The 25,288-nt window shown below is 41.3% G+C and overlaps 4 protein-coding genes across 9 annotated transcripts; 2 read left to right on the top strand and 2 right to left on the bottom strand.

Annotated features, from left to right (window-relative positions):
- Positions 1–442: 442 nt before the first annotated feature.
- Positions 443–3,837, top strand: spi1a (Spi-1 proto-oncogene a). The gene is made up of 5 exons (XM_085778877.1): positions 443–638; positions 1,096–1,189; positions 1,278–1,459; positions 2,892–3,057; positions 3,180–3,837. Exons 1-5 carry the CDS (start codon positions 612–614, stop codon positions 3,488–3,490), a joined length of 780 nt encoding a protein of 259 aa, XP_085635003.1. The 5' UTR covers positions 443–611; the 3' UTR covers positions 3,491–3,837.
- A 1,848-nt stretch (positions 3,838–5,685) lies between these two features.
- Positions 5,686–10,710, top strand: LOC146985698 (protein regulator of cytokinesis 1-like). 5 transcript variants are annotated; one of them, XM_085778871.1, is made up of 14 exons: positions 5,686–5,807; positions 6,253–6,385; positions 6,493–6,615; positions 6,701–6,934; positions 7,024–7,194; positions 7,312–7,461; positions 7,578–7,725; positions 7,803–7,939; positions 8,031–8,126; positions 8,442–8,588; positions 8,682–8,792; positions 8,905–9,012; positions 9,279–9,382; positions 10,204–10,710. In XM_085778871.1, the coding sequence occupies exons 1-14, from the start codon at positions 5,797–5,799 to the stop codon at positions 10,235–10,237; spliced, it is 1,707 nt and encodes a 568-aa protein (XP_085634997.1). In that variant the 5' UTR covers positions 5,686–5,796; the 3' UTR covers positions 10,238–10,710. The 5 variants fall into 5 exon arrangements, with proteins under 5 accessions (XP_085634997.1, XP_085634995.1, XP_085634994.1 ...); XM_085778869.1 differs by having other exon boundaries at positions 9,279–9,449; XM_085778868.1 differs by lacking the exon at positions 5,686–5,807 and adding an exon at positions 5,971–6,002 and having other exon boundaries at positions 9,279–9,449.
- On the bottom strand, positions 10,535–13,537 carry ubap1la (ubiquitin associated protein 1-like a). Its single transcript, XM_085778874.1, has 5 exons — positions 13,405–13,537; positions 12,294–12,962; positions 12,006–12,176; positions 11,148–11,249; positions 10,535–11,055 (listed from the first exon to the last, which is right to left on the bottom strand). The coding sequence occupies exons 1-5, from the start codon at positions 13,525–13,527 to the stop codon at positions 10,921–10,923; spliced, it is 1,200 nt and encodes a 399-aa protein (XP_085635000.1). The 5' UTR covers positions 13,528–13,537; the 3' UTR covers positions 10,535–10,920.
- Positions 13,538–14,442: 905 nt separating this feature from the next.
- Positions 14,443–24,799, bottom strand: clpxb (caseinolytic mitochondrial matrix peptidase chaperone subunit Xb). Of its 2 annotated transcripts, XM_085778866.1 has the most exons (15): positions 24,552–24,799; positions 23,909–23,985; positions 22,715–22,875; positions 22,474–22,588; positions 20,908–21,062; positions 20,619–20,778; positions 19,928–19,969; positions 19,029–19,205; positions 18,720–18,884; positions 17,590–17,678; positions 17,260–17,424; positions 16,873–17,172; positions 16,301–16,393; positions 15,920–16,026; positions 14,443–15,794 (listed from the first exon to the last, which is right to left on the bottom strand). In XM_085778866.1, exons 2-15 carry the CDS (start codon positions 23,961–23,963, stop codon positions 15,704–15,706), a joined length of 1,875 nt encoding a protein of 624 aa, XP_085634992.1. In that variant the 5' UTR covers positions 23,964–23,985; positions 24,552–24,799; the 3' UTR covers positions 14,443–15,703. The 2 variants fall into 2 exon arrangements, with proteins under 2 accessions (XP_085634992.1, XP_085634993.1); XM_085778867.1 differs by lacking the exon at positions 19,928–19,969.
- Positions 24,800–25,288: the final 489 nt, after the last annotated feature.

The following is a 25,288-nucleotide window of genomic DNA, read 5'->3' as shown; positions in this document are numbered from 1 at the left end:
CTCTATTTGACGATGCCATGTTGGATTACATAACAAGAACATGTTAGTTTGGTCTGAGCTGAGGAGAGGGGAAGTTGAAACATTCAGGGGAGCACCACAGAATATGTGAGATAACAAATTATGTCTAATAGTGTGACTTCTCTCTCAAATGTTTTTCACATGGTGTAGGCCTAGACATGTCTCAAAGTGCCACACAAAGTGGGCACTAATACAATTTCCATATGGTTTGGTGAAGAATAGCTTTCGAACAGTTCCTATTACATTTTTTTCTGGACCACAATGAAAAAAAGTATAGAAGCAGATTAGATACATGCTAATTGTGTGTAATCTACTCTTTAATTGTCCAACTGAACCTGTTACATGTGAGAAATGGGTGTAAGTATGACTGGCTCATGTGCTTGACACTTCGCCATCAGGAAGTAGCTGATCATACGAATTTGATAATTGGATGAAGGCGGACTATAGGTCCAACTTATTTCTCACTTTCAGTTCCCATTTGTTGGCTGAAGTCTGTGCTCAGCAACATTGCGTGTTTGTCAGTGAAGCAATTAGACAAAGTTGACAATCATCTCCAGCTTCAAGAACTAAGACTCTCATGCTGCCTTGTTTACATGATGGACGCCTATGTCATCTCACCTGTAAGTGCTGCTGCTTTATTGTTTCATCTTTGACTTTTCGCTGAACAAAGAGAATGTCAGTCCCTCGTCACATGGCGCAACAGTGACAGTTATCACTTCTGTGTGTTGCTTTGGCGGTTTTAACTCTTGAATGAGATGAAGTTAATGTGCCTTTTGTGTAAGTCTATTGATTCATGTCATTTATTGATAAACGACACAAATAGAAGACAAGGAGGACTTGTTTTTGCATTTTAAGCTATCTGTAATGAAATGCATGTTTACTTTCTCTGTGGAAATTGGGAGTAAACCCACCCTTATTATGAACCTACTGTGACCATGGTGACCTGGCCTGATACACGATTTATTTATAATATTGTATGTCTTTTTATTTTTCTGTCTTTATGTTCTATCACAATTGTGTTCTATCAAGTGTACGTTCTACTTTCTCAAAGACAAAATATATTTTTTCCCTTCTAAGCCCTCAGAGGATGTTATTCCAAATGAGCCAGAGAGTTATCGACCCCCTGCAGAGCTGTACCCATACCTCACTAATGTAGGGGAGATTTATGAAGGTGAGAAAACTTCTTTTAACTGTTTTTAAAAGACGAAGAACCAGTTATCAGCACAAGGCTGAGAGCTTGAACTTCCGGCTCTTTTCAGACCACAGATGGACCTTCCACTCCGAGCGTGTCCCGCCGGCAGACTTTGAGAATTCACCAGTGAATCACCTGACAGAGCTTCAGGCTGTGTCTCCTCAGCAGCTCATACAGCCGTACCGATACAGTGAGTCCCTGCCCCTTCACCTGGACCCTCCACTTGCACCTCTCTCCGTGTCCCCACAAGTAAGTTCACATGTAGAGGTTAATAATGGCACCGGCATCTCCACATGTTATTTAATATAATAGTATGCATACATGGATAATGAGTGTGTATAAATTATTGTGATAATACCACCACTCCAGAGAAGGAGAACAGTCCCTATATAATGCAAGATCAGTATATTATAGTATACCGTATTAATTTTAAGTCAGCCCCTGAGAGGAAACATTTACTCGTTGTAGTCAAATCTCTACAAGTGTAAAAACCTAAAGCATAAATTTAAGGGTTTTGTTTATTGTAATTCTATTTAGATACAATGATACTAATTTAGGCCTTTTTTCTACTTTAAAATGAAAATTATAAAGCTAGTTGATTCCATTTCATTTCATTTGAAATTAAAATCAAAACCAGGGCAGCCACGAATGATTATTTATGTAACTATAAAAAGTACAACACAAGTGATAATGTAGTGACTTGACAAGATGACATTGCAAAAAAAAAATCGAAGAAGAATAAAACAGTTTGTGAGATCCCTTCAATCCTTTAAAGGTCAGCCCTCTCATGCCTCACGCTCTGTAGTCGCTTGGTAGCAGTGATGCTTTCCAAAGGGAAAAAAAGATTGACTGAGCCTTACTATTTGGCCTAGACGTATATAACAGGAGGCAAAATATAAAGCAATTTTCATGCAGAACCTCACACGTGATCTTTAAAGGTGGATATTTGAAATAAATGTTAAGTAATCTTAGCCAATCTTAAATATTGGTCCACAGCATTGCAACAGAAAAACAATAGCAAAACAAATGCAACTTTCTTCCTCTTCCTCAAAACAGAGTCTACATAATGATTGTTTAGTTCAGACGAATTATCTTTTGAAAACAATATCTAAATACGAGTTGCATCATTGGTCATAGATACAGCAGAATTTATATTGTAAAGGGAACTGTCCTTTGCTGTCTGGTACATCATTAAAAACTATAACTTGTTCAGGTGGATGCTCAAGCAGCTTAAGACAATGAAAGTCAAGTAAAATTCACAATAGCTAAAACCAAAGAATTTGGGCATTTTTTCCTTAAATTACACAATTACTATCATTCTGCTGATTAACTGATTAATCAGCTAATCATTTCAGCACCAACACTAATATAAAAACATGTTTGGATGTACATGCTCCAGCAGTGAATAGTTAAAAAATGAACAGTGTGTATTTTTGTCTCATCTTCACAAGCACAGTACATGATGTGGACAGTTGGGGATATTTTCACAGAAATGTCATCTGCACCACGTGGTTGTGCTGAGCTTTGAATTCTATTTTGGCAGAGCTACTTCCCCTTTTACACAATGACGGTGTTTAAACAAAAATGTCCAACAGTGAGTGATTGCAAAACATAAGAGCTGCAGCTCTGTCCCGTCTCTGTGTAATCTTGAACCGTGACACAATTTAAATGTCTCCTGTAGATCCCGTACTACACCCAGTCCCTGTGCTACTCGTACCAGCCCTCTGTCTCGCCTGGCCATTATTACTCTGAGGAGGAACAGAGAGAAATCAGCCCCCCACTTGAAGTATCGGAAGGGGAAGATGAATTTGACGACCACAACCACTCCTCCTTCAGGAAAGACATTAGTGAGTATTTCCTTTGCAACGTTTCTTCTGACATCCCAGCATACAGAAAGTCACATTGCTGTCTGGAAAAAGTGCCAAATACACAAAATACTTTTAATGAGTCTCATGTTTTTCCATCCCAGGCAACAAGAAGAAAATCCGCCTGTACCAGTTCCTGCTGGACTTGCTAAAAAATGGTGACATGAGTGACAGTATCTGGTGGGTGGACCAGGACAAGGGCATCTTCCAGTTCTCCACAAAACACAAAGAGGCTCTGGCCAGCCACTGGGGCATTCAGAAAGGAAACCGCAAAAAAATGACCTACCAAAAAATGGCTCGTGCGCTGAGGAACTATGGTAAAACTGGAGAGATTAAAAAAGTGAAGAAGAAGCTAACCTACCAGTTCAGTGAGGAAGTGCTGAGGAACCTCTATTTACGTCAGTATTCTCACTGATGAGGGAACAAACGCTGTCTGTCATGCTAAAATCACTAAAGTTGCCAAGATTCATTTTGCCTGTACATTTGCAATTTGACTTAGTTTTTCTACCAAGTTTTCTCACTTATTTATTTGTAGTGCCATTGCACTTCCTCTATAACGTTTGCTAATTTCCTTAATTACTCAAATGATGTCACTTTGTACAAGGATGTACAAAGCAATGATTTAACATCAGGGACAGCTATGAAAGAAACCAAACAAAAATAATAAAATAAAAAAAATAAAAAATGCACAATTCAAATATTCATATATGAACTTTTTGTCATGAATGTGTGTAAATAAATGTTATGTTGTATTCTTTTGTCAAAAACTGAATCCTGTTTCAAATTTAACGGCAGTATGGCAATAAATTAATGTCTCTCTTTTTTTAAAGTCCTATTCGACAAAAATAGTAAGATTACAAGGCAGAGAGAGACAGACAGAAGTACAACATTCAACCAAGACAGACAAAATAGCATTGATGCATTTAGCTGATCAATAAAAATAAAGAAGTTATTAGCAAATTAACACAACTACAAAGAGACTGGAGTCATACGCAGTATTCATTGCTCAGTCACTTGAACTGCAATTACAAACAGATGTGGAGTGAATCTGTGTATGAAACGATGTATCCATGGAGGCCTGGAAGGAAAATAGACTGCAGATACACATCAAGGCCATCATCCACACAGCGGGAGAGGAGAAACACAATATAATATCACAGATCACACCTGATGCAAAACCAGATATGAGCAACTACAGCACAAACACTGAGGATGAAGATTGAAAGTGACAGATGGTGCTATGAAAAAGATAGATAGCTGGATAGATATGCACACAAGAAAAAACAGGTTCCTGTACAGACAGATAAATAGCCCCACCCACCATCCTCGTACATTTTCATCTCTTTCCAGACACTGCAATTGTGCCATTTGTTTTTGTAGTTTTGTGTCTCTTTTTGGTCTTCTGTGTGCCTTTGTAGTTTTATGACTTTTGATGGGCGGTTCACAGCTTTTTGGGATCGGTTTGATCTGTGTGTGATCATTTTCTTTTAACTGAGCTTTTTAACTTTCAAACGACAAATTCTTACAGGCACTTCATACAGAGGGTCTGGACCTGGGTCCATTGATCATGACACACCCCATTTGACTGGACCTGAACCTGAGACTAAAGAACATTTGAAACTGTTTTCAGCTGACAGACGGACTGATCCTATTTTTGAAACAGCCATTTTAATAGAGGTTTCCAGACTGATGGAAAGGTTTCCCACTAGTGGCTAATTCTGAAATAGCAGATGAAGTAGTCATTAGTCATGTTCACTCAATAGTCTGTGTCTACTGTGTATGTTTTTTAAACATTCAGTTTAGGCTACCTCACAAAATCCTGTATTGGCTTATTCAAAATAAGAAAAATACCTCAGTGTGACAGTGGAAAAAAGTTACTCAGAGCCTTTTAGAATTTTCAACCAGGTGTTTCCCTGAAGGATGAGTAATCAGGCTTGTTTACATAGATTTTTTGAAAAACTTTTTAAAATGTCATTTGGGCACAGCAAATTTACCACATCATCAACTGTAAAAGGTAATTGTACTGAACATACACAGATGATAATAGGCCTGTAGAAATAGAACAGATAAATAGCAGAAATAAAAGAATAAATCACAGATCAAGATCATCACACAAGACTAGCTGCATTTAAGATTTTACATGGGAACATGACATTTTTTAATTTGCTTGAATTTATGTGGAGATAAATCTTCTTGACAGACACTTCACTTGGTTAAAAAAATAAATAAATAAATAAAATCTAAAAAATAAATAAATAAATAAAATCACTTTTGAATTTGAGGTGAGCTCTACTTTTTTGTTTCAAAGGTGAGGTCATACCAAACACTCTGACTAAAGTACAGTGTCCCAGTGTATTAGGTCCCACCCTACTGTGTGACCGAGATGAAGAAGAAAGAAAAAGGAAAGAACAAAAACTATAATACATCCATACAAGTTTCTCCAAAAAACAGGAAATAAATACTGTTACTTCCTTGCTGGCTTGGGTTAAAAAAACAAAACATTTTTTTCTCATTTATTTGTTTTTTGTTCCACAAGCATAAGGCCCGCCCCCGTGTGACGTCAGCTGAACCAGCCAATCGGAGCGCGGACGTTGTTTCGTTGCAAAATTCAAACGCAGTCGAGGCGACTAACGAACCGACAGCTGGACAACCGTCGACAAGTCGCGTCCTCCTTCAAGAAAACCATTTGGGGGAGAAAGTGTAGCTGTCCGCGGTGGTAACATGAGAGTGAGGTTAGTACGTAACAGTTTAATTAACCGGTTAATAATTAACCTTAATAGGTTAACGGTGTTGACGTTATTTACATCAGGCTGCGGACGTGTTTCCTGATTAGCCAGTTGGTTTCAAATAAAGCTAACGCACACAGCTCGTTTCGTGCGCGGGGCGGATTAGCCGTCTGTGCCTGCGACAATGAGCCATACTGAACGGTAACTTAATTTAGTGTTTGTTGTTGTTAATGTAACGTTTCTGGCAAGATTGTGTTATTTAACTTTATAGTTGAGTCCATAACTTACATAACGTTACCACAGCATCGGCAGCTAGCTGATGTTAGCAGCACTGGGCTAACAACAGACCTGCTGCCCGCTCGTAAAAACCCTCGTCACCGTCATTGCCGGACTGGTTTCACTGGTGGAAAGTGGTTGAACCACTCACCCAAACCCTTGTTTTGTCTTCCAGTGAGGTCCACGCGGCAGAGTCGGTTGCCTACCTGAACAGAGCCCTGGTCAGGCTGCAGGATATCTGGGAAGAGATCGGGATCCCTGAGGAGCAGCGCTTACAGAGAACCAACGATGTCCACAAGCACATTAAAGTGAGACCCCCAACAGTTTAAACTAACTAAAGTCTTCAAAAAAAAAAGTGGTGTTTTCACAGAACCTACATACCGACGACGCATATTTAATTTCCTCTGTTCTGCAGGGTTTACTGGACCTAATGATCGCCGAGGAGGAAGAGCTCAAGAAGAGACTGGTGAAAAGCATTGATTCCTGTCGCAAGGAGCTCAACACTTTATGCGCTGAACTCCAGCTGCCCCCCTTTGAGGTACAGTCTCTTTCCAGGAAATGTTTCTGTCTTTCCGCTGGGAAAATTGCTGACCCCTTGAGACTAACTCTGGATTTCTCTAAAGGAGGAGGATGGCTGCTCAATGTTGCAGATGGAGAAGAACACCCGCACCCGTCTGGAGGTGATGAAGGAGCACAAGAAGCAAAGAATGGAGGAGCTGAAAGGCCTCGTTGTCAAAGACAGCGAGCTGTGTGATATCATGTGCACCACGCCTTTTTGCATTGACCACGACTCCATCCCGTCTCTGAAGCAGCTTGAAGCATATCATGCCTACCTCGATGATTTGACCAAAGAGAAGGTTTTTACTAACCCTGTTTCCTTCCTTCCGTCTTGATTACCGACTTAAAAATGGGCGTGCCGTGTCTTACTTTGAACTGTCGTTATCAGGATCATCGTCACAATGAATTTGTGAGCATAAAGAAGGAGATTATTGTATGCATGGATGATCTGGAGCAGAGCCCAGAGACCAGTTTTGAGGTGGATGTGATGTGTGAAGACGAGGAGGCGTTTTGCCTGTCAAATGACAACATTGCTGCTCTTAAACTTCTCCTCAGTCAGGTAAACTAGTGATATTTTCATCTAGATGTTTGTTAATTTGATACCATGATTTGACATCCAAGAATCAGGCATTGGATGATATTATAAGTGATAAGTGATGAATGATTTCTTTTCCAGTTACAAGAACGCAAGGCTGAGAATGAGCGCCACTGTTCAGATCTCCGCACTAAGATCCAGGAGCTGTGGGAAAGACTTCAGATCCCCCAGGAGGAGAGGGAAGCACTGTCAGAGCATATGGTCATGTCAAAGAAGAAAAACATCGAGGCAGTAAGAAATCATTGATCTTTTACTTTGATTTAAGAATTCACACAATGTAGTTTTATGACAAAGCCTCACAAACACTTCCAAAGCAACTTGTAGTAATTCATATTTTGTGTCTCCAGCTCCAGGTTGAGGTCCAGCGTCTGCAGGTGCTGAAGATGCAGAGCATGAAGAGTGTCGTCGAGGCTGTCAGAGCGGAGATCGCCCTTTTCTGGGAGAGATGCTTCTACAGCCAAGAACAGCAGCAGGCTTTTGTTCCCTATGTCGATGGTGAGTAGCTGTTGTTTAATCAGAAATCTGTTACACCGAACATGTGCAGGGAGTCAGTGCATGTTTTCTCGCCACAGATGACTTCACCGAGGAGCTTCTCAACCTGCACGAGGCCGAGGTCAGGACCCTGAAGAAGTACTACGAGGACCACAGGGAGCTCTTTGAGGGAGTCACAAAATGGCAGGGGAACTGGATCTTGTTCATGGAGCTTGACGTGAGTGTTGTGCAAAATTAATGTACTGGGGAAGTGTTTAAGATGAACTTAGTGTGGTAACGTCTCTGGATCTGTGTGGTTCTCGTCTCAGAAAAAGGCGAACGACCCTTCAAGGTTCAACAACAGAGGTGGGAACCTTCTGAAAGAGGAGAAGCAGAGAACCGACCTGCAAAAAAGTCTGCCTAAGGTGAGGACATTCAAATTGATTTATTTATTTTCTTGTATTGTTCAGTGTGTCTGTAAATACAAAAACAGAATTGCTATTGTTAGCTGTTTCTTAATTTTAAGAGAAGCTGAAAAGTATCAAACTTGTCAAATTAGATTAATTGACAGTAAAACAAATGAGCTCCATATACCTGAAGAGTGGCAACAGCTGAGGGGCTGGGTGCATTACCAGCTTTGACCAGCAGATGGGGATATTAAAACATAAATTAACTTAGTTTGTAGTTGTGGTTTTGATTGCTGTCTTCTGTTAACATGGCAACTGTGTGTTTTTTCTCAGCTGGAAAAGACTCTGAAGACCCAGATTGATGCTTGGGAGCAGGAGCACAGCAAAGAGTTCCTGGTAAATGGACAGAAGTTTCTTGACTACGTACAGGAACAGTGGAGTGAGCACCACACTGAAAAGGAGAAGGAGAAACTGGAACGGGTGCGTCATCGCTTTAAATACTACACCAAGTCTTAACATTTTCCTCTAGTGAGAGTGTTGTAAATGTGACCACATTGTTTTTCTTTGAAATAGCAAATGAAGAAGACGAAACAGACTCAGGAGGATATGTTGTACGGAACAGCAGTGAGGACGCCGTCCAAAAGGCGGATAGCAGGGACTCCCACACCCGGGAAAGTGAGAAAGGTAAGAAGCTGCTGTGTTGGTTTGTCAGATTTTACTGTGTGACTTGAATGTGCAGCGACACTGCGTGAGAGACTTAAAGCTGACCCACCTCTCTCTACCTGTGCTCACTCAGCTCAACGGCACCACGACCATCTCCACTCCCAACAGCTTTCTCAGTTCAGGCCTCAGTGGGACCATGTGCCAGTCATCAATCCAGAAACCGCCTCTGTCTGCCAGCAAGGTATCACCTCCATTTCTCAACTTGTATATTGATGAGCTATCAGATCATGCCGGTCAGTTTGTCAATATGAGAGAATCTGTAAATTAAATGATATTAACCTAAAACATTGGACAAGCTGGACATGTTAATCTTTGTTATGGCAAGTGTAAAAGTGTATGTGTTCTGATGGGGTGTGTATTCTTTTTTCCACACCTCATGGGCATAGCCCGAAATTAGGATGGGTTTGCAAAAAAAACACATCATCATTCTAGTTGGTCTTGTTGTAGGGTCTTGGCCTGCGAACCCCTGGACATGGAAAGACTCCACGTGCACTAGACCGAAACAAGGAAAACATCTCCCATCTTAGAAATACTCCAAGTGGCACACTAAGGTCTCAGGATACTCAAGATCACACCATCACCTTTAACTCTATTGCTGGCTCCTATTCGGAATTTGCGGTAAATGCGGTTTTACATTTGTTAAGTCCTTACCCCAAAAAAAACCCTAAAGTAAAATTCAATTGCAGAAAAGTTTCTCGGATAGCGTTAGTATCATTCAGGTCCTTTGTATATTAACATCATTTAGCATCAAAACTGAGACTTGTACATACAAAAACTGAGACTTGTACATATAAAAAATGTGTAAAATTTACACATTTTAAACTGGCATGTTTCTTATAGACACTATAGTTCTAAACTCAACCAATGATTGATATTCCGTATATAATTTATTTTCTTAAATTGTGTTTTGAAGGCTGTACACTAAAAATGTAGCTAATTGGATGCAACTAAAAAGCAACCAGGAAAACCTTTGCCAAGGCGGCATAATGCACTGTAAATTTTATTTAACTATAAAAACTGTATAGAAGCTAATCACATGCAACAAACTTCAGAGATGAATGATGCATAATACAGTGAAGACACATACCAGTTTCTTCTTACTCAGAGAAGTGCAGTAGATCAAGAGAAATTATACAAAAATCATTCACTGTAATTCCTCTGAATGATTCCTAACGTACAGAGACTCAATCATTTCCAGTTCATTGGGCCACAGATTTCACCACCGCTAAACATTAACAAAACATTTTTCCCTAAAATTGATATTATACAAACTATATTACATTTTGCTCAATCACATGCTGACACACTTCCTCCTTGTATATTATATTCTTTGACATGAGCACAGACACTCACTGTCCGTCTTTGTTCACAGAGAGACCTCACGAAGGCTTCTAAATCGAACGTGAAGTCAGGACTGCTGAACTCCACCGTCAGTCATCACCAGTGACGGTCAAGATGAGCTGCTCAGCCACCGGGAGTCATCCAGCTCAGCGGTAGTTTCGGGGGGTGTTTTTTTTTTTTTTTTCATAGTGGACAACAGGGAACTTTTATTGTAAACTTCTTCCAAAAAATGTAAATATTGATCTGTCGATTCTTTCTTCGTGTATTTTATTTCAGAGTTGCTGCTGGAGCAGTCTTCTCTGTTGTATGTTTTTTGTGGCAGTTAGATGTGTACCATGGCTTTTTTTTTTCTTTAGGGTTACTTTTTAAATCAAACGTTATAAACCACATCTAGAGCACTATATTAGTACTGTATCAGTTAGCCAGTGCACATTGATTGTCTTCCTCCAGCTGGAATGACAGCTAAATCTGTTCCTCGAAGCCTAAATGCTTTTTTAAAATCAAGCTGAAAATAAACGTTTTAAAAAAACGTTCATCCCTACTAAGTGTAACTATTTATTGTCCTGACTACTTACTTCACCATAACCTTTACTTATTTAGACCTAAATGTTTTCATCCTCGCTCCTATTATTGACTTGACCAGGTTGTTTGTGAGCTCTGGGACAAGTCAGAAGGCAGAATCTATCGGATAGTTAATGTTGATCACATGCTGTAGACGTGAATATAATCCTTTAAGAAGACAGTCTGTTTAAGCCATGCGTGTCATGAGTTCTTCGAGAGCCCTCTCACGGTGATTTTCATGAACAAGCAGCACTTCTTTGATTGCACTTTGCTGGAAGCCCATCTCATTAAACTGAGTCAGGAGGCGCAGGAACTCAGCAGCCTAAAATAAAAGTACAAACATGTTAGTGGACATGATGAAGGTTGACCAAAGGAGGAGGTGTAGCTGTTGTTCTGCTTGAGTGTCTCATTCACCTTGCTCTCGCAGTTCTGAAACATCTCCAAGGCCTCCTCTACCTGTGCTTCATCATAACCCAGTTCACACAGACGGTCACTGGCAACCAGGTACTTCAGTATCTGTTGATAAAAAGACAAATAGTGACAAGATTTTCCCACTGGTGCTGAACAAAGCACACGTTAATTAGTTTCCATGGTTAACAACAAAATGCCTTCACATTACTTAAAAATCCCAAGAAGCTGTTGTAATTAAATAAATACGACTGGGTTGCCAGGTTGTGAGTCCAAATTTAAACAAACCACGCATTATATTGTTGTAGTTTGTCTCCCACCTTTCTTTATCTTTTCAGTCAATGGACAGAAAAGACCACTCCCTTTGACTGTTGGAACTGAAGCATTTATCACTGACAGACTTCTTTAGATGCACATGATGTGGCTCATTGTGCATGTTCTACTTTAATGCATTCTCCTATTTACTAAACTGTCACTCAGGTGTCCATGTTTTGTTTTTTTTAAATATATAGTATATAAGTAACAGTAGCAATACTAAAATGAATAAGTCCTACAGGCAACATTTTACTCAAATATAATTACAGAGTTTTGACATCAAAATATATAAACCTTGAACCTGTTGGCATGTTTTTAGTCAATCACAGTTAACACTGAAAATTAAAGGCATTTCAACAACAATAAATGTAGTGGAATAAAAAGTAAATTATTTGATGAATGTATTAAGCAGCCCAGAACAGAAATACAGAAGAACAGGTATTTGATCAAAAGCACTACAGTATTGCTTTCCCCACTGATAATGAAGGTTTATAAATCATTTAATAGGTATTGATGAACAACTAAAACCTGAACCCAAGAGGTCCCTACCTTCTCTGGGCTGCTGTAGCCGGTCTTCTGCAGCGCCAGGATGGCTGTGCGTAAAGGGTAGCCGTTCTCTGTGACGGTCTCCAGCAGCTCCCTCTCCTCCTGGCTGAGCGCTGACATCAACTCTGCTGCTGAGTCAAAGAAAACCCCTCGAGAGCCACCGGTCCTTGGGGCCTGGCGGTGACGAGGGAAGGACAGAGAAGCCTTGTGAGTTATGAAAGATAAGTTAAGATAAAAGTGATCAATGTGTTGATATTCAACATTGAGACACAAACACTGGGGAAACTCTACCTTCTGTCTGCGGTTTTTGACAGCAGGCCCGGCAGAGGAGGGTCTCTGCTGCAGCAGTCTGGGTGGGGAAGCAGCAGCAGCAGGTGGGCTGTGGCTGTTCAGAGAGTACCTCCTCCCCACTGACCCCAGTTGACGCTGCCGCTTCTTGCTGTTCTTGTGCCCGTGGAGGAGGGGGCTGGCCTGCTGTGGCCTGTGCTGCTCCGCTGCTCGCACAGGTTGTTTGCAGTCCTGGAGGGAGGCGGTGCCCCTGTGGCCTCGGAGGCTCTGAGGTGAGTCAGGCTTACAGGTGGCGGACGGACCAAAGTGTATGTCTTTGAATCTGGAGACGGGGTCTTTGGGAGCAGCGCTCCTGGGCCGTTCTCTGCTCTTGACGGGGCGACGTGCATCTTCAGTGGAGGAGCCTTCGTTGTCCTCGAAGTACCCGTCCTCATCTTCTGAATCAGACTCGAGGAACCTGACAGTGCGATGGGGTGGCCTGTGGGTGTCTGCAGAGTTCAGACTGTGGCTGCGGGGCCGAGGGCTCGGGGCCCCTGGGCTGCTGTTCTTGAGACTGCTCCTGCGGCCCGCAGGCTGGGGGCTGCTGAACATCAGCCAGTAAGGGGGACAGGACGGGACCAGGCTGGCTGGCAGCTGCCCAAATACAATGTATCTCTCCATGTCGAATCCATACTGCAGAGAAACACAAACCAAACATGTTTTTCAACTGCACAATAATCAGTCAAAAATGTCTTCAGTGGAAAAACACCATAAAAATAAAGGAATGATTGGATGGTTTTATCACAAAATAATGCAACCTCAAAATACTTGTCAACCTTTCTAGTATGTTGACTGTTCAACATGCTCATAAATCACTCATGACAACAATTAACCAAAGACTTACAAGCAGATTGTTTTTTGAGAAAGTTTTCTGAATTATGTCTAATCTTACACAGTGAAAAGCTTTTACAATATTTACAATATGAACACATTAAAATGAGCACAGAAAATACTGATTTCTCCTATGTAACATAATTAGTAAATACCTTGATTTAATCTAAAAGCCATGACTGAACACTGCTGATGAAAGTCATTAAAAACAGAAAACATGTGACTCTTCACTCGGATGTTCCACCTGAGTTTCTTTCAGTGTCTGCTGGCAGTTTGGTATGGTGATATCTGGAGCCTCCACCATCTCCACCTCCTCCTGCAGGGGACCGAGTAGGGTCTGCAGCGGCACATCCTCCATGGGGTTCATCGTCAGGAGAAATAGCCTGCGTCAGGGGAACCACGGAGTCACTGAGGTTTTCAGCTAAAAACCAACCAAATGAACGATTACTGTGTTCCTGTCATGTCTTACCTGTGTCTGGTGTTTTGTCTGTGGCCCACGGCGCTCTGGAGCTTTCTCAGGTTGCGTGAGGTAAAGGATTGACCAACTGACATCATGCATAATAAACCTCTTCATCTCTAAGCCTCTGACATCATCATCTGAGGAGTTGTTTACCAATAATACCCCAGGCACATGTTGTTCTACCTGAGCAGGTACAGCACAAACAATGCACAACTCAAAAATATATTATAGTATATAAATATCTAACAAAATAATACTAAACAAAAGTTTAAAATGTCAGAATAAAACTCATTTTTAAATGTTTAATTCTTATGTTTTACATTTAAAACCTGTTCATTTGCAATTTAAGATACGATTGTCATAAGATTTATTATTTATAATCTATTTGTTTTATAATTATTTTTACACGTCTAGTCGCAGCTTCCTCGTCCTCGGTTCAGACTGTCTGACTCTTTCATGTGTACGTGCAGGAGGATTAGGGGACTGCTGAGGTATTGGGAAACCAAGATACTTTCCAGAGATTAGCCGATTACATAAAGGTGAGAGTGGAAACATTGTAGCACAACAATGTGATGTCACTCATTCATGTCCCGTTTCACCACTGACTTCACATCAGGCGGAGACGTGTTTAACGGTTAAAAACAAAACATAGGATTTTGTACAGAGATATACATTTTATTTATATATTTTAAACAATCACAATAAATTTAGGAGTCACAAAGTTGTGGTGGGGGAAGGGAAGGGTTAAAGTTCTGTAACAGACCTTGGAAAACAAAAAGCAAGCATCGAAACCTGACGGAGAGAAAAGGAAACTTAAAGCAGAAGGAGAACAGATCTAGTTTAATCTCATTTTGTAGCACAAACAGCATGTTAAAGAGTACAGCAGCGTGGTGCTTCAGAGAGCATTTAGGTAGAGGCTTTATTACAGACGTGATGTGAATTGTGGTACCATTTAGTAACAGGGTATTGCGTCACTACAGGTGAGGCGGTTCTCCAACGCTGGGGCACATATAAAGAAAGTAAAATACCTGCTGCTGTGAGAGGTGTTTGACAACGCAGGTTCAGAGTGGCAGGCAGCTAACTGAGAGAGAAATCATCTATCTGATACGGAAAACGGGAAATACGGTGTGAATATCTGGTTGAGGGGTGTATTTCAGTCGTGAGTCCAGGATAACTAACTATTACAAAACAAAAGGGATATTTCACTGGCACTAAAGTTTCCAAGATAACCTGCTAACCCTGCTATGTGAAACAGCTCTCTGGTGTAGTCCTGTGAAAACATAGGTCTGTAAGTTAACACGTATACATTCCCTACAGGGTGGGCTAGTAGAGGAAGCAAACACTGAAAAATAACCATTCTGGCTGTTTAAAAGGTCACCATTATGTGTCACCTGCTGTGTTTAGTGTGCTGGTGCTTTAACACTTTACAATATGTTCTCCTAATTAGAGGTCATGTCATACAAACTGCTTACAAATGCTACCTAAGCAGTGTAGCTCAACATTTACAGCCTGATTTCACTGTGAGCACCATTATTACAATGGTGGTAAAGAAGAAAACATCAAAATATTGATGTGCTCATGGAATATTATGCCCTTATGATATAAGGCATTACTGGACATGGTAACATTACATCTACACTTTCTCGCACCCCACGTTGTCAAGTGTACAGTATGATCCCATAGTTCCCATTTGCTTCCCTTGCCATTACAGCCCATCACCACAGAAAGAGAAAACGAATAACTAGCTACACATCCTTTCATTAATAAAATTGCATTATCTTTATATAGATAAAATGTTAACAATCCCCAGAGATTGAAATATTTTATAAAGATCCATCGTGTGAGTGCACCACTAGATAATTAACGTCTGATGCACAGGACAAAAGGTTGTTACACTCTCTCAACTTGTTCATCATTAAAACACTCCTCACTGAGAACCAGCAGCGTTCGTTACCTACTTCAACGTTCCACAGCTTGTTTGTCAGGGGCTATAATAACACCCAGAGTTGGTATCCGAGGGCTCATAGTAATCTAATTATTTCAGACATTTCATTGTCTTTAGCTGAAATGAGTGACATGTGGTTCAGTTGTTAGCAGCATCCGCCTGTCGGGGCCAGTTCTCCTCCTCGATGCCCGAGTCGTACTCCTCCTCCGCCGACTCCTTGGCTGGAGTCCTGAAATTCAAATGGAAACCCCAGTTCAGGTTTCAGACCTCAGAGACCTCAGAGACCTCAGAGACCTCAGCACGCTGACATGACACAAACATGTGGACCCCTCCGGTGAGCCCAGAGATACTGACCTGACGTATCTGGGTTGGGATTTCCCTTGGACAACATCTTTGTCCAGCTCAACAGCCATGATGTCAGAGTGTGGTACCTCAAACATGGGCTCCAGAAGGAGTTTTTCCTGTTGAAGGGAAGATGTTTGGTTATTGTGTGACATTAACATACAAAGCTACAAAAAAAAAGGAGCGCCGTGTGGCACATTGGATTGAGCAGAGGCTACAGTCCTCACTGCAGTCAGTCTGGCATCGGGCGGCCCTTCACTGCATGTCATTCCCCCTCTCTCTGCCTCTCCATTTCCTGTCTCTCTCAACTATACTATCCAATAAAAGGCAAAAAAGCCCCAAAATATACTTAAAAAAAAAAAGAGTCTGATATCCTTAGTAATTTTGACATACCATGATGGATCTGAGTCCACGAGCTCCAGTTTTTCTCTCCAGGGCCATCCTGGCTATGGCTCTCAGGGCATCATTAGTCACATTGAGGTCACACTGGAAAAGAAAAACACACACATTGCAGGTTAATTTCAATTCCATAAATACAACTGTTCAGGAATAAATAAACAGACACCTGTGACAACTGTCTTGCCATTCAGGCATTTTCCTCTGGATCTTACAGAAGGAAAAAAAAGGGTTGCATTGCTGGGGTGTGTCGTTCCAAGTAACAGACACTAAACTTTGATCTAGAGAAGTTTTGAACAGCCAGATTGAGTCTGAAGTTACAATAACCACTGCACTGTGTTTTTATAGTAATGCTGGAAAGTTATTAAAGGAGTAATCTACAAAGAATGTGATCTTGCAGGCATCTGACTGACAATGAATTGTGCTGGGACAACAACCAGGCCATTATTTACTCTTTTTTGAAAGATGATCCAACAATTTTGTTTTTGGAGGCCTCTGTGCTGGAACTCCTTCTAGACTACACTAACACTAACACTGTAGCGTGGCCACCACATTGCTAGAGCCCTTACTTTGTCCATGCTGAACAGAGCCTGGTACTGGGGCACTACAGCGTTGCGTGGTTCAGTCAAGATTCGGACTAGCGTTTCTTCATCCAAGCTGTGCAGAGGAACGACCACAGGGAGTCGACCAACGAACTCTGGGATCATTCCGAACTCGATCAGGTCTCTGGCCTCCACGTGCTTCAGCAGCCTGTCCTTCTCCTCGATCTCTGCCACCGTGTCCGTCTCGCCGCTGGTGTTGGCCAGGTCTGCTGCGGCCGCTGCACGCCGACCTTTCCCCAGGTTGGAGGGAGTCCCAAAGCCCAAATACTTCAGAAACAACAAACATGAGGATCAGGTTAGGAGCAGGAATGACAGGAATCTTAGCTGGCTACATCTGAGCTGCGTTAAATTTACCTTTTCATTCTTTCTTCTGCTAATGATTCTGTCGAGTCCATTGAAGGCACCGGATGCAACAAACAGGATGTTTGTTGTGTCCACTTGCACCGTTTCTCCTCTCAGTTTCCTGGAGTTTTTCTCAGGAACATTGACGATAGTTCCCTCCAAGAGTTTAAGCAAACCCTGACAGAAGAGAGAGAGTCAGTAACACTAGTCTAAGTCAATAGATACAAAAGTAAAGTCTGTGTTTTACATTTCACTTAGCAATACTGTTAAAATACATTTGGATAGGTGTTTGATGTGTTGTGAAGACATGTCTGCACAAAGGTTATATTTAATGTAACTGACCTGCTGGACTCCCTCTCCACCAACATCTCTCAGCTGATGGATTCCAGGCACACTGCCAATCTTATCAACCTCGTCCAGAAACACAATACCTGTCAAGTAGAGGAGCAGGGCCACAGTGATGTAAGTTTGACTTCCTCCCATTTCACGAGTCAGACCCTGTGCTGATAAACAATTGTGTGCCTAAAAACAGTCCACATTAAATCAATGTGTAAGACTTGCAAACATGGACTCCAGTATGTTTATTCTTGAGATTTGCCCTTTAGTTGACTCCTGTGACAGCCAGGGATCTAAACCTCGACTTCCTATATCTTCCTGCTAAGATTTTCAACCAGATCAAGTCAGAGCACATTCCTCAACCATTTAGGGAATGAAAAGTAGAGACATGACATCAAATGTGCAAATTCAAACAGGTTGTAGTTGACCGTCACAGCCACTGATGTGAATGTAAACATATGATTTTTACGAGGGAGAAGTCTCACTGAGTGCTTTTTACATGGTTGGAGATGGTTTTATAGAGCTGGCATCAATTAACACTATTACATCAGTGACAATACTTTTCTGTTGGCAAGATTACCCTCTTATTATTAAAGAGCATTAGAGAGTGGAGGAGAATTAAATGGTATGATGGTTATATTAACGCAACAAGTCCACAATTTCAGTAAAATATAGCAGGAAATCTAATTTGCAATCTTGTATTGTTACTGTCCTGTACAAGTGGACTGATGGAAGATGAAGGCCTTGTTGTTACCATGTAGCAATGTTCATCCTGACTTAATGTGTTCGTGGCTGGTCTCATAACTTCAATGTATGCCTTTTATTTACAACTGCCTCATTTGTTTTATCTGCCCACTCTGTTTAACTTACACTTCAGTACAATTTTGTCACATTCATTTTAATTCTAAGCACTGTGTGCTTGCAAATCTAATGTGAGAAATAACTGCATGTAAGTGATCGACTCTGCAAAGCAACAGCTTTGACCATCCTTGACTGGGTGTTGATGTCAGAAAATATGACATGTTGAAGGAGTTCTGCGATATATAAAGTTTTTGGAATTAGTTAATAACTAAAAGATAAGCAAAACGTTTTGCAAGGGAAATGGTAGTGCTGTTAAATTTAGTCTGTCTACCCACCTTGCTGTGCTTTATCCACTGAGTAGTTGGCATCTTGCAGCAGTTTGGCAATGACTGACTCGATGTCCTCTCCGACATATCCAGCTTGAGTTAGTGTGGTGCAATCACAAATTGCAAAGGGAACATCCAGACAGCGAGCCAGCGTCTGTGCCAACAATGTTTTTCCTGCACAGATTTAGAGGAATCACGATCAAATTTCTTTTGGCAGATTCATACCGATACATAAAGCGCATATTTAGTGGCACAAATGATCTGGCGGGTATCAAAGTGAAATTTGACAACTGAGGACAATGTTGACACAACACCAACCTGAGCCAGTTGGGCCTAGAAGTATGATGTTACTCTTCTCCAGTTTAATGTCAGTGTGCGTCGAGTCCAGGACTTCCCCGCCTCTCTTCTCCTGAGGTGCCTGCTGACTTGCCTGCTGCTGCATGGACGCACCCAGGGCATTTCCATGAGGGCTGATCCCTGCGATCTGCAGCAGCTCTGCAACAACAAAAAGGCCACAGGGTTCACTTCATGACTGGGAAACAGGAACCTGTCTAGGGCAGGTTCGACCTGCATACTGTATCACCATACAGTATGCAGGCTCTACATACCGAAGCCCTACACACCAGAGGACTGCGGTGCTTTCAATTTAAAAACTGCTGTGCTATTTCAACACAACATTCATTCACTGATAGTATGTGTGACAACCTGCGCATATTAATAGTTTCTATGTACAGGCTAAAAATATACCCGTCTGGTCCATGTCCGTGTGGAGTCACTAAGTGAGGAGGGCTGGACTGAATATAGCAAAAGTACAGATGTGAATGTAGGTCACTGGGCTATCTAATCTTAATGTGGGGTCAGTCAAAGATTAACCATTTTCATCTTAATGCTTTCATAACTCATCTGTACCTGCCAGAAATGGGAAATTAAACACATACTCAGCCACTGCTCCGGAGCTGGAGCTGCATTTCATCACCTACATGATCCTGGTTTATCATTTTATAATGAATTCTTCAGGTTGACCAAGACTATAAATAAGTTACAAGAAACATCGCTAAAAAAAGCAACACAACAACTGGAGTATCCACAGAGGTCTGTACAGTTTGGCATTTGTACAACTCGAAAAAATAAAAACAGAAAAAAGCTATAATGTGTTGTGACTTCTACAGTCACCACCGGCAGAGGTAACGTAACAGGGAGGAGGACCAGTCACTTACTTGTGAATCTGTATTCATCCTCTCGTCTTCTCATCTCTAGCTCTACAGGAAGAGGATGAAAGTACTCAAATCAATATTATTATTAATCATTACCATTATGACATTATCAACGCAATCCTGCAAAATCCTTTATGCAGTTATGTAATTATTGAACAAATGCCAAATAATACAGATTAGGATTACACACACAAACACACAAATAGTGTTTGTGTAGATTTTTTAACAGCAGGCCTTCATACTGTAAACTTTTAAAATATTACATTTAGATACACATTTTACTAATCTTTGTTGTCAGATAAAATCTTGCATATACTAAATCTCCTACAGTCTTGTGTTCAGATTATGTTTTTACTTTCGGATATATTCCAACATCCTCACAACCTCCTACAGCAGGAAATAATTTATTTTATATACATTTTTACTTTTCTTGTGTCCCATTTTGCCCATTTTGTTTTGCCCCATGAATAATTCACATATTTAGCACTTAATTTTGGACTATTATAGGTCTCACTGAAACACAGGAGACACAGAAGATGAACATTTTCTCACACTACTTGATTTAATAAACACTCTTTCTTCGGGATCAATTCGAGATTTTGATTTGTTTTGTTTTTTTCAGATGTGTGATTTTGGTTTTGAGAAATGAAACGTGACCAGAAGGATCTGTCTACACAGAACAGTTGATACTGACCACGAGGTGTAAGGGAGGGCTGTTTCTCCACCTCCACCTGCTGTCGACTCCCAGCAGGGATGTTGTTGTAGATGCGCTTGTAGTGATTGTATACTGCCACCGCTAACACCTTTTTTGCATAGGATTGGCCAACAACATACTTGTCGAGATAAGCATATATCTGGAAAGAAGAATAGTTACCACATTAATGCAGTATTAGTAAGTATAATAACATCACTATTATAATAGAATAGGCGTCACCTTCATGAAAGTGATGTAAAACTATATTTTAGCCACTTTGATTTCTTACCTTCTTGGGGGGAGGAGGTGGTTTCTGTGCAAAAGCGAGTTTCACTGCCTCTGCAGCAGACTCAGGCTCTTTGTTTAGCCCCTTCTTAGAGTCTGTTTCAGACAGGACCACGAAAAAGTGATGGCATTTCTCGCATTTGACAAATCGTGTTGATGCTACAAAAGATAAACACACCACAGTCAGTGCTGAAACATTTCACAATCTGGATGAAATAAGTATAACAGTGTAATGTGACAGGGATACTCTCAGTATTATGAGTTCAAGAGTCCACTGATGTGTGCTTCTGTTGCAGAAAGACTGTTGTTGAACTCAAGGTAATTAACATACATAATGAAATGCTGGTATGATGTCCTCCATCTTGTACATTTTGTTCCTTTCATGGATGAATTATAACAATCACTGTGAGAGGGCATTTGATCACCATCAGATGACGATAGATTGCTGCTTTGTTCTATGATGAAGCCAAAAAAAGACTTCACAGTTTGTCTGTGCATAAGCCGATTAGAAAAACAAAACACAAAGGCTACCACTAGTCCCATTATTGATCAATGTTCAAATATTCACTTTACAATTTGAGTATCAAGCCCACTTCCATCTCATCTCCTCTGACTGTAAACATATGATGTCCACAAGTGGTCTCTTGACTGAGGTTTTTATTTTCATTATAAAATTGTGCAAGTAAACAGAGTCTAAAAAAGTGGTGAGTGATGTTATGCCACTGGGGGTATACAATGACTTTTCCTTGCTGAGTGGCTGCAGAGTGAACATGTACACTCGATGCACCGCTGGTCAATAAATGACACAAACTGTGTCACAGTCTGGGAAGTTTAAAAAACAAACCAGTGCAGAAATGGCTAATCTGGCTGATTAAGAGTTTTCTTACGCCATCTGACAACCCAAACAACACTTCCTGATTTGAGGCAAGCAGCTGCTTAAAAACTTACACAACTGACGTAATAACACAAATCTGAAAATGCCAATGAGCAAACAACAAAAACCAACATCACTTGCACATGTTTATTTTGACAACTTAGGTAGATGAAGTGCACTATTATGGTACTGTGTATTTACACTACTGTGTTTATAATTCTTTCTGTCCACCCCTTAGGGTTGGTACTAGAGAGGAATGTTTACGTATGTGATGCTTTAAAGGCAAAAATATAACGATAAAAAAACAAAAATGTTTTAGCACAGAATCGTGAATGAAAATGATTATTTGCTCAGAAAATGTGCTACTGTATATTATGCTCTTTTCATTTTGTTTATTCAGTCAAAGAACAAACCATCAATTGAGTTTTTTCTCCTCTTCATCCATGTCATCCAACACTGTTAACCATATTTCTTTTCACAGTTATAATACTGATTTGTCAATGACACAGGGTCTTCATATTTCGCACAAGAACTGCGCTCATTCTCCGTCATCTACATTGAGGAACTAATATTCATCTCTACCACCTCGGTACCACCTCATTGTTTCTAAAGGTTCTACATGCATAAATGCACCTAAAATGTACATCTAACCCTTTTTCTGACACATGGTTACCCAATACTTAGAAATGTACTCACATACAAAGGTCTCTACATGTGTGCAGGGATCTCCACACTTTGGGCAGCGGAGTTGGTTTCCCCCCTTGCCTGATCCTCCAGAGCCAGAAAGTCTCTTCCCCTCACTGATGCTTTTCTGTGTAAACACGACTGCGTCAGCACATATTAAATTACGTTATTACCATCTCTTCCGCGTACAAAGTGGTGTGTGTTCTACAGTGGAAGAAGGCGACAAATAAGATTTACTTTCCAAGAATATTACCTTTCCACCGTCACTCCCGCTGTCCTTGGTGGTTCCATCTTTAGAGCCGTAACAGACAGCAGTCTCTGAAAATGACCTCACTCGTACCCGGGTAGGTAAGTGAGTTTCCCGAGACCCCTGACGGCTCAGAGAAAAGAACTGGATCCTGGAGCAGGAAAATCCTGTAACAACAACGTAACACAAAACATTCAAAAGTGTTTCCATTTGTCATGTAACTACAGATGAAGTGAGCAGGTGACTAACCAAATACTATTTTTTAAAAAAAACATTTCTTAGCAGTCAATCATTTCATGCTTGTTTTTAGGAACATTGCAAAGCAAACTCACTGGGATGTGAGAAACTACAATGCTCAATTTGCCAGTAGTATACCCCTTAGAATCATGAAATTCACTTAATTAATTCATCAATAAAATAACTGTTGGTTTCAGTCTTGTGTGTGTCATTGGGGAAGAGACTGTTATTTAGTTTACAACACAACAGATGAGTCATAAACCCAAGACAACAGCTCCTCATCAGTATCAGCTGAGTAAACTAAGTTGCACAAACAGCAAAGGTTAATCATTATAGTAACATTATTTACAGTATTATACTACAAATATAGTTGGTATTACACATTTTGTATGTCCCATTAACTGTTATTAGTCCACTTTAAAGATTAAGTAACAAGACAGATGGTCTCTGGCAGGCTGAAATACAAACTTCAGTACAGTAGCTCAAAGAGTGACTTTCTAGTCTACTTATTTACATTTACTACAAACGTTATACCCATTCAACAAGTGCTGCAGGTTTTTCTACCTCTTCAGACTTCAGCCCATCTCCATGCACCTTGGAGGGTGAGGCTGTCAAACCTCGCTACTGCTTCTACAGGTGGTTAATGTCACTAATTAGCCTAGCTGTGGCTACAAAACGCTATTTCATGTACCGAACTATTTTCAACTCAGGTGTTACTCCTCAAAAAAATAAGGCACAAGTGTGATGCAACGCAATGCAAGGCTGTGTGATGCAACATTACCAACAAAGCTCTCTAAGTAACTTTTCCACCTGCTGTGTGGACACTGCAGGACTGTCAAAACAAGCCGAGCTCTGGCTGGGTTAGCTGCTGGAGACCTACTTTAACCAACACACAATGTCATCATGCAGCTTTGCCCAGCTGGCAGGTGGTGGGGAGCAGCAGCACGCCGTGTCCCGTCTTACCTCTGTGGGCTGTGTTCAGGATCAGCCTGGCAGCCGAGGTGCACGGGCAGGACATGGCTCTTCTTTCGGCTCAAAACCTTGAAAATGAACAAAAAGTTATTAACACGGTGTACAGAGAGAGAGAGGCAGAGGCAGCAGCAGGAGGAGGAGGAGGCTAAATTAGCTGCAGGCTAACAGACAGACAGACAGCAGAGGCCGGTGAGGGTTAAAACATTTCATAACTTCTACGTCACTGTTAGCATTAGCAGCGAAAGCAGGTCAGTTAATTGAAGGTGCTCGCCGGTGCTGCCGCATATCACCGCTGAAATGTGTTTAATACACCTGAAACACACTGGGGGATTAGGCCCCATCACGGATAAAGCACCGCCTGCCATCTAACGACAGCAATAAACGTCAAATAACATCAGCACGGCATGCTAGCTGCTAGGTTAGGTAAACAGGTGACGGTTAGCTCCTGGAGCTAGGCCCGGGCCAGCGGCGGCTCTGCCCGCTGCCCGTGGACCGGACACACCGCACTGGAGTCGGTGTCACACTGAGGTTGAACACGGACAGCTTTACCCAGCCCGTAGGCCACATATATATGAATTTATTCTAACATTACAGCGAGGTAACGTGTGATTAGCTTTGCTAGTTTTTTACTCACAGGGCACGATATAAAAACCCAGTCACGTCTTGACGCTGCCCCCTTCGGAAAACAAAACAAAACAAAAAACACAAAGTCACTGCGTCTTTTCGCTGTGGTGTTTTTGTTGTAGTTGGACAGGTCAGTGTGTCATACTAATGTTACAGTAGCTGTTGCATTAATTGGGTCGCGCTGGCTTCTTTAGGCCGCTGTTTCCCAGGTGGGACCCGACCCAAAGTGATGTAACGCCGAGGCTCGCTGTTATGAACGAGGTCGGTGGACCGCTAGCCTGTTAGCCGCTGCTCGGCTGCTCGATCAAACCAGTGTGAGCGGGTTAAAGTAGTATGGAGGCTCCGTCTGCGGCCGTGGCAGCGCACACCCACCCAGATAGGTTGAGATCTGCTAATCCACACGGAGAGCTAACACGGGGATGACATGGTGCGTTCATGGACCCTCGTACGGCCCACCGTTCACAACGATTATGCTAAATGTGTGCTGCGTTCGTGTACTCGTCGTAAATGTCTAATAGTAGTAGTAGTGGTTGTTGTTGTTGTGACAATAAAAACAATAACAGTAACAACCCCCATACCACTTAAACACTAATTGAATCTGATGCAGAAACAAAAAAACAATCAGATTTAATTTTAAAAGAAACATTAAGCTTTCTTTAAGTCATCTTTTAGCCTTATGCCACAGACATCCACCTCCACTAGTTAATTTCTTGATCACAATCTCAATTTCTTGATCTTGATCACAGC

The sequence above is a fragment of the Trachurus japonicus genome, chromosome 6 (assembly GCF_045865225.1).
Source record: "Trachurus japonicus isolate A0001 chromosome 6, Traja_1.0".
In the NCBI taxonomy this organism is placed as follows: Eukaryota; Metazoa; Chordata; class Actinopteri; order Carangiformes; family Carangidae; genus Trachurus; species Trachurus japonicus.
This window is presented reverse-complemented; position numbering and strand designations above follow the sequence as displayed.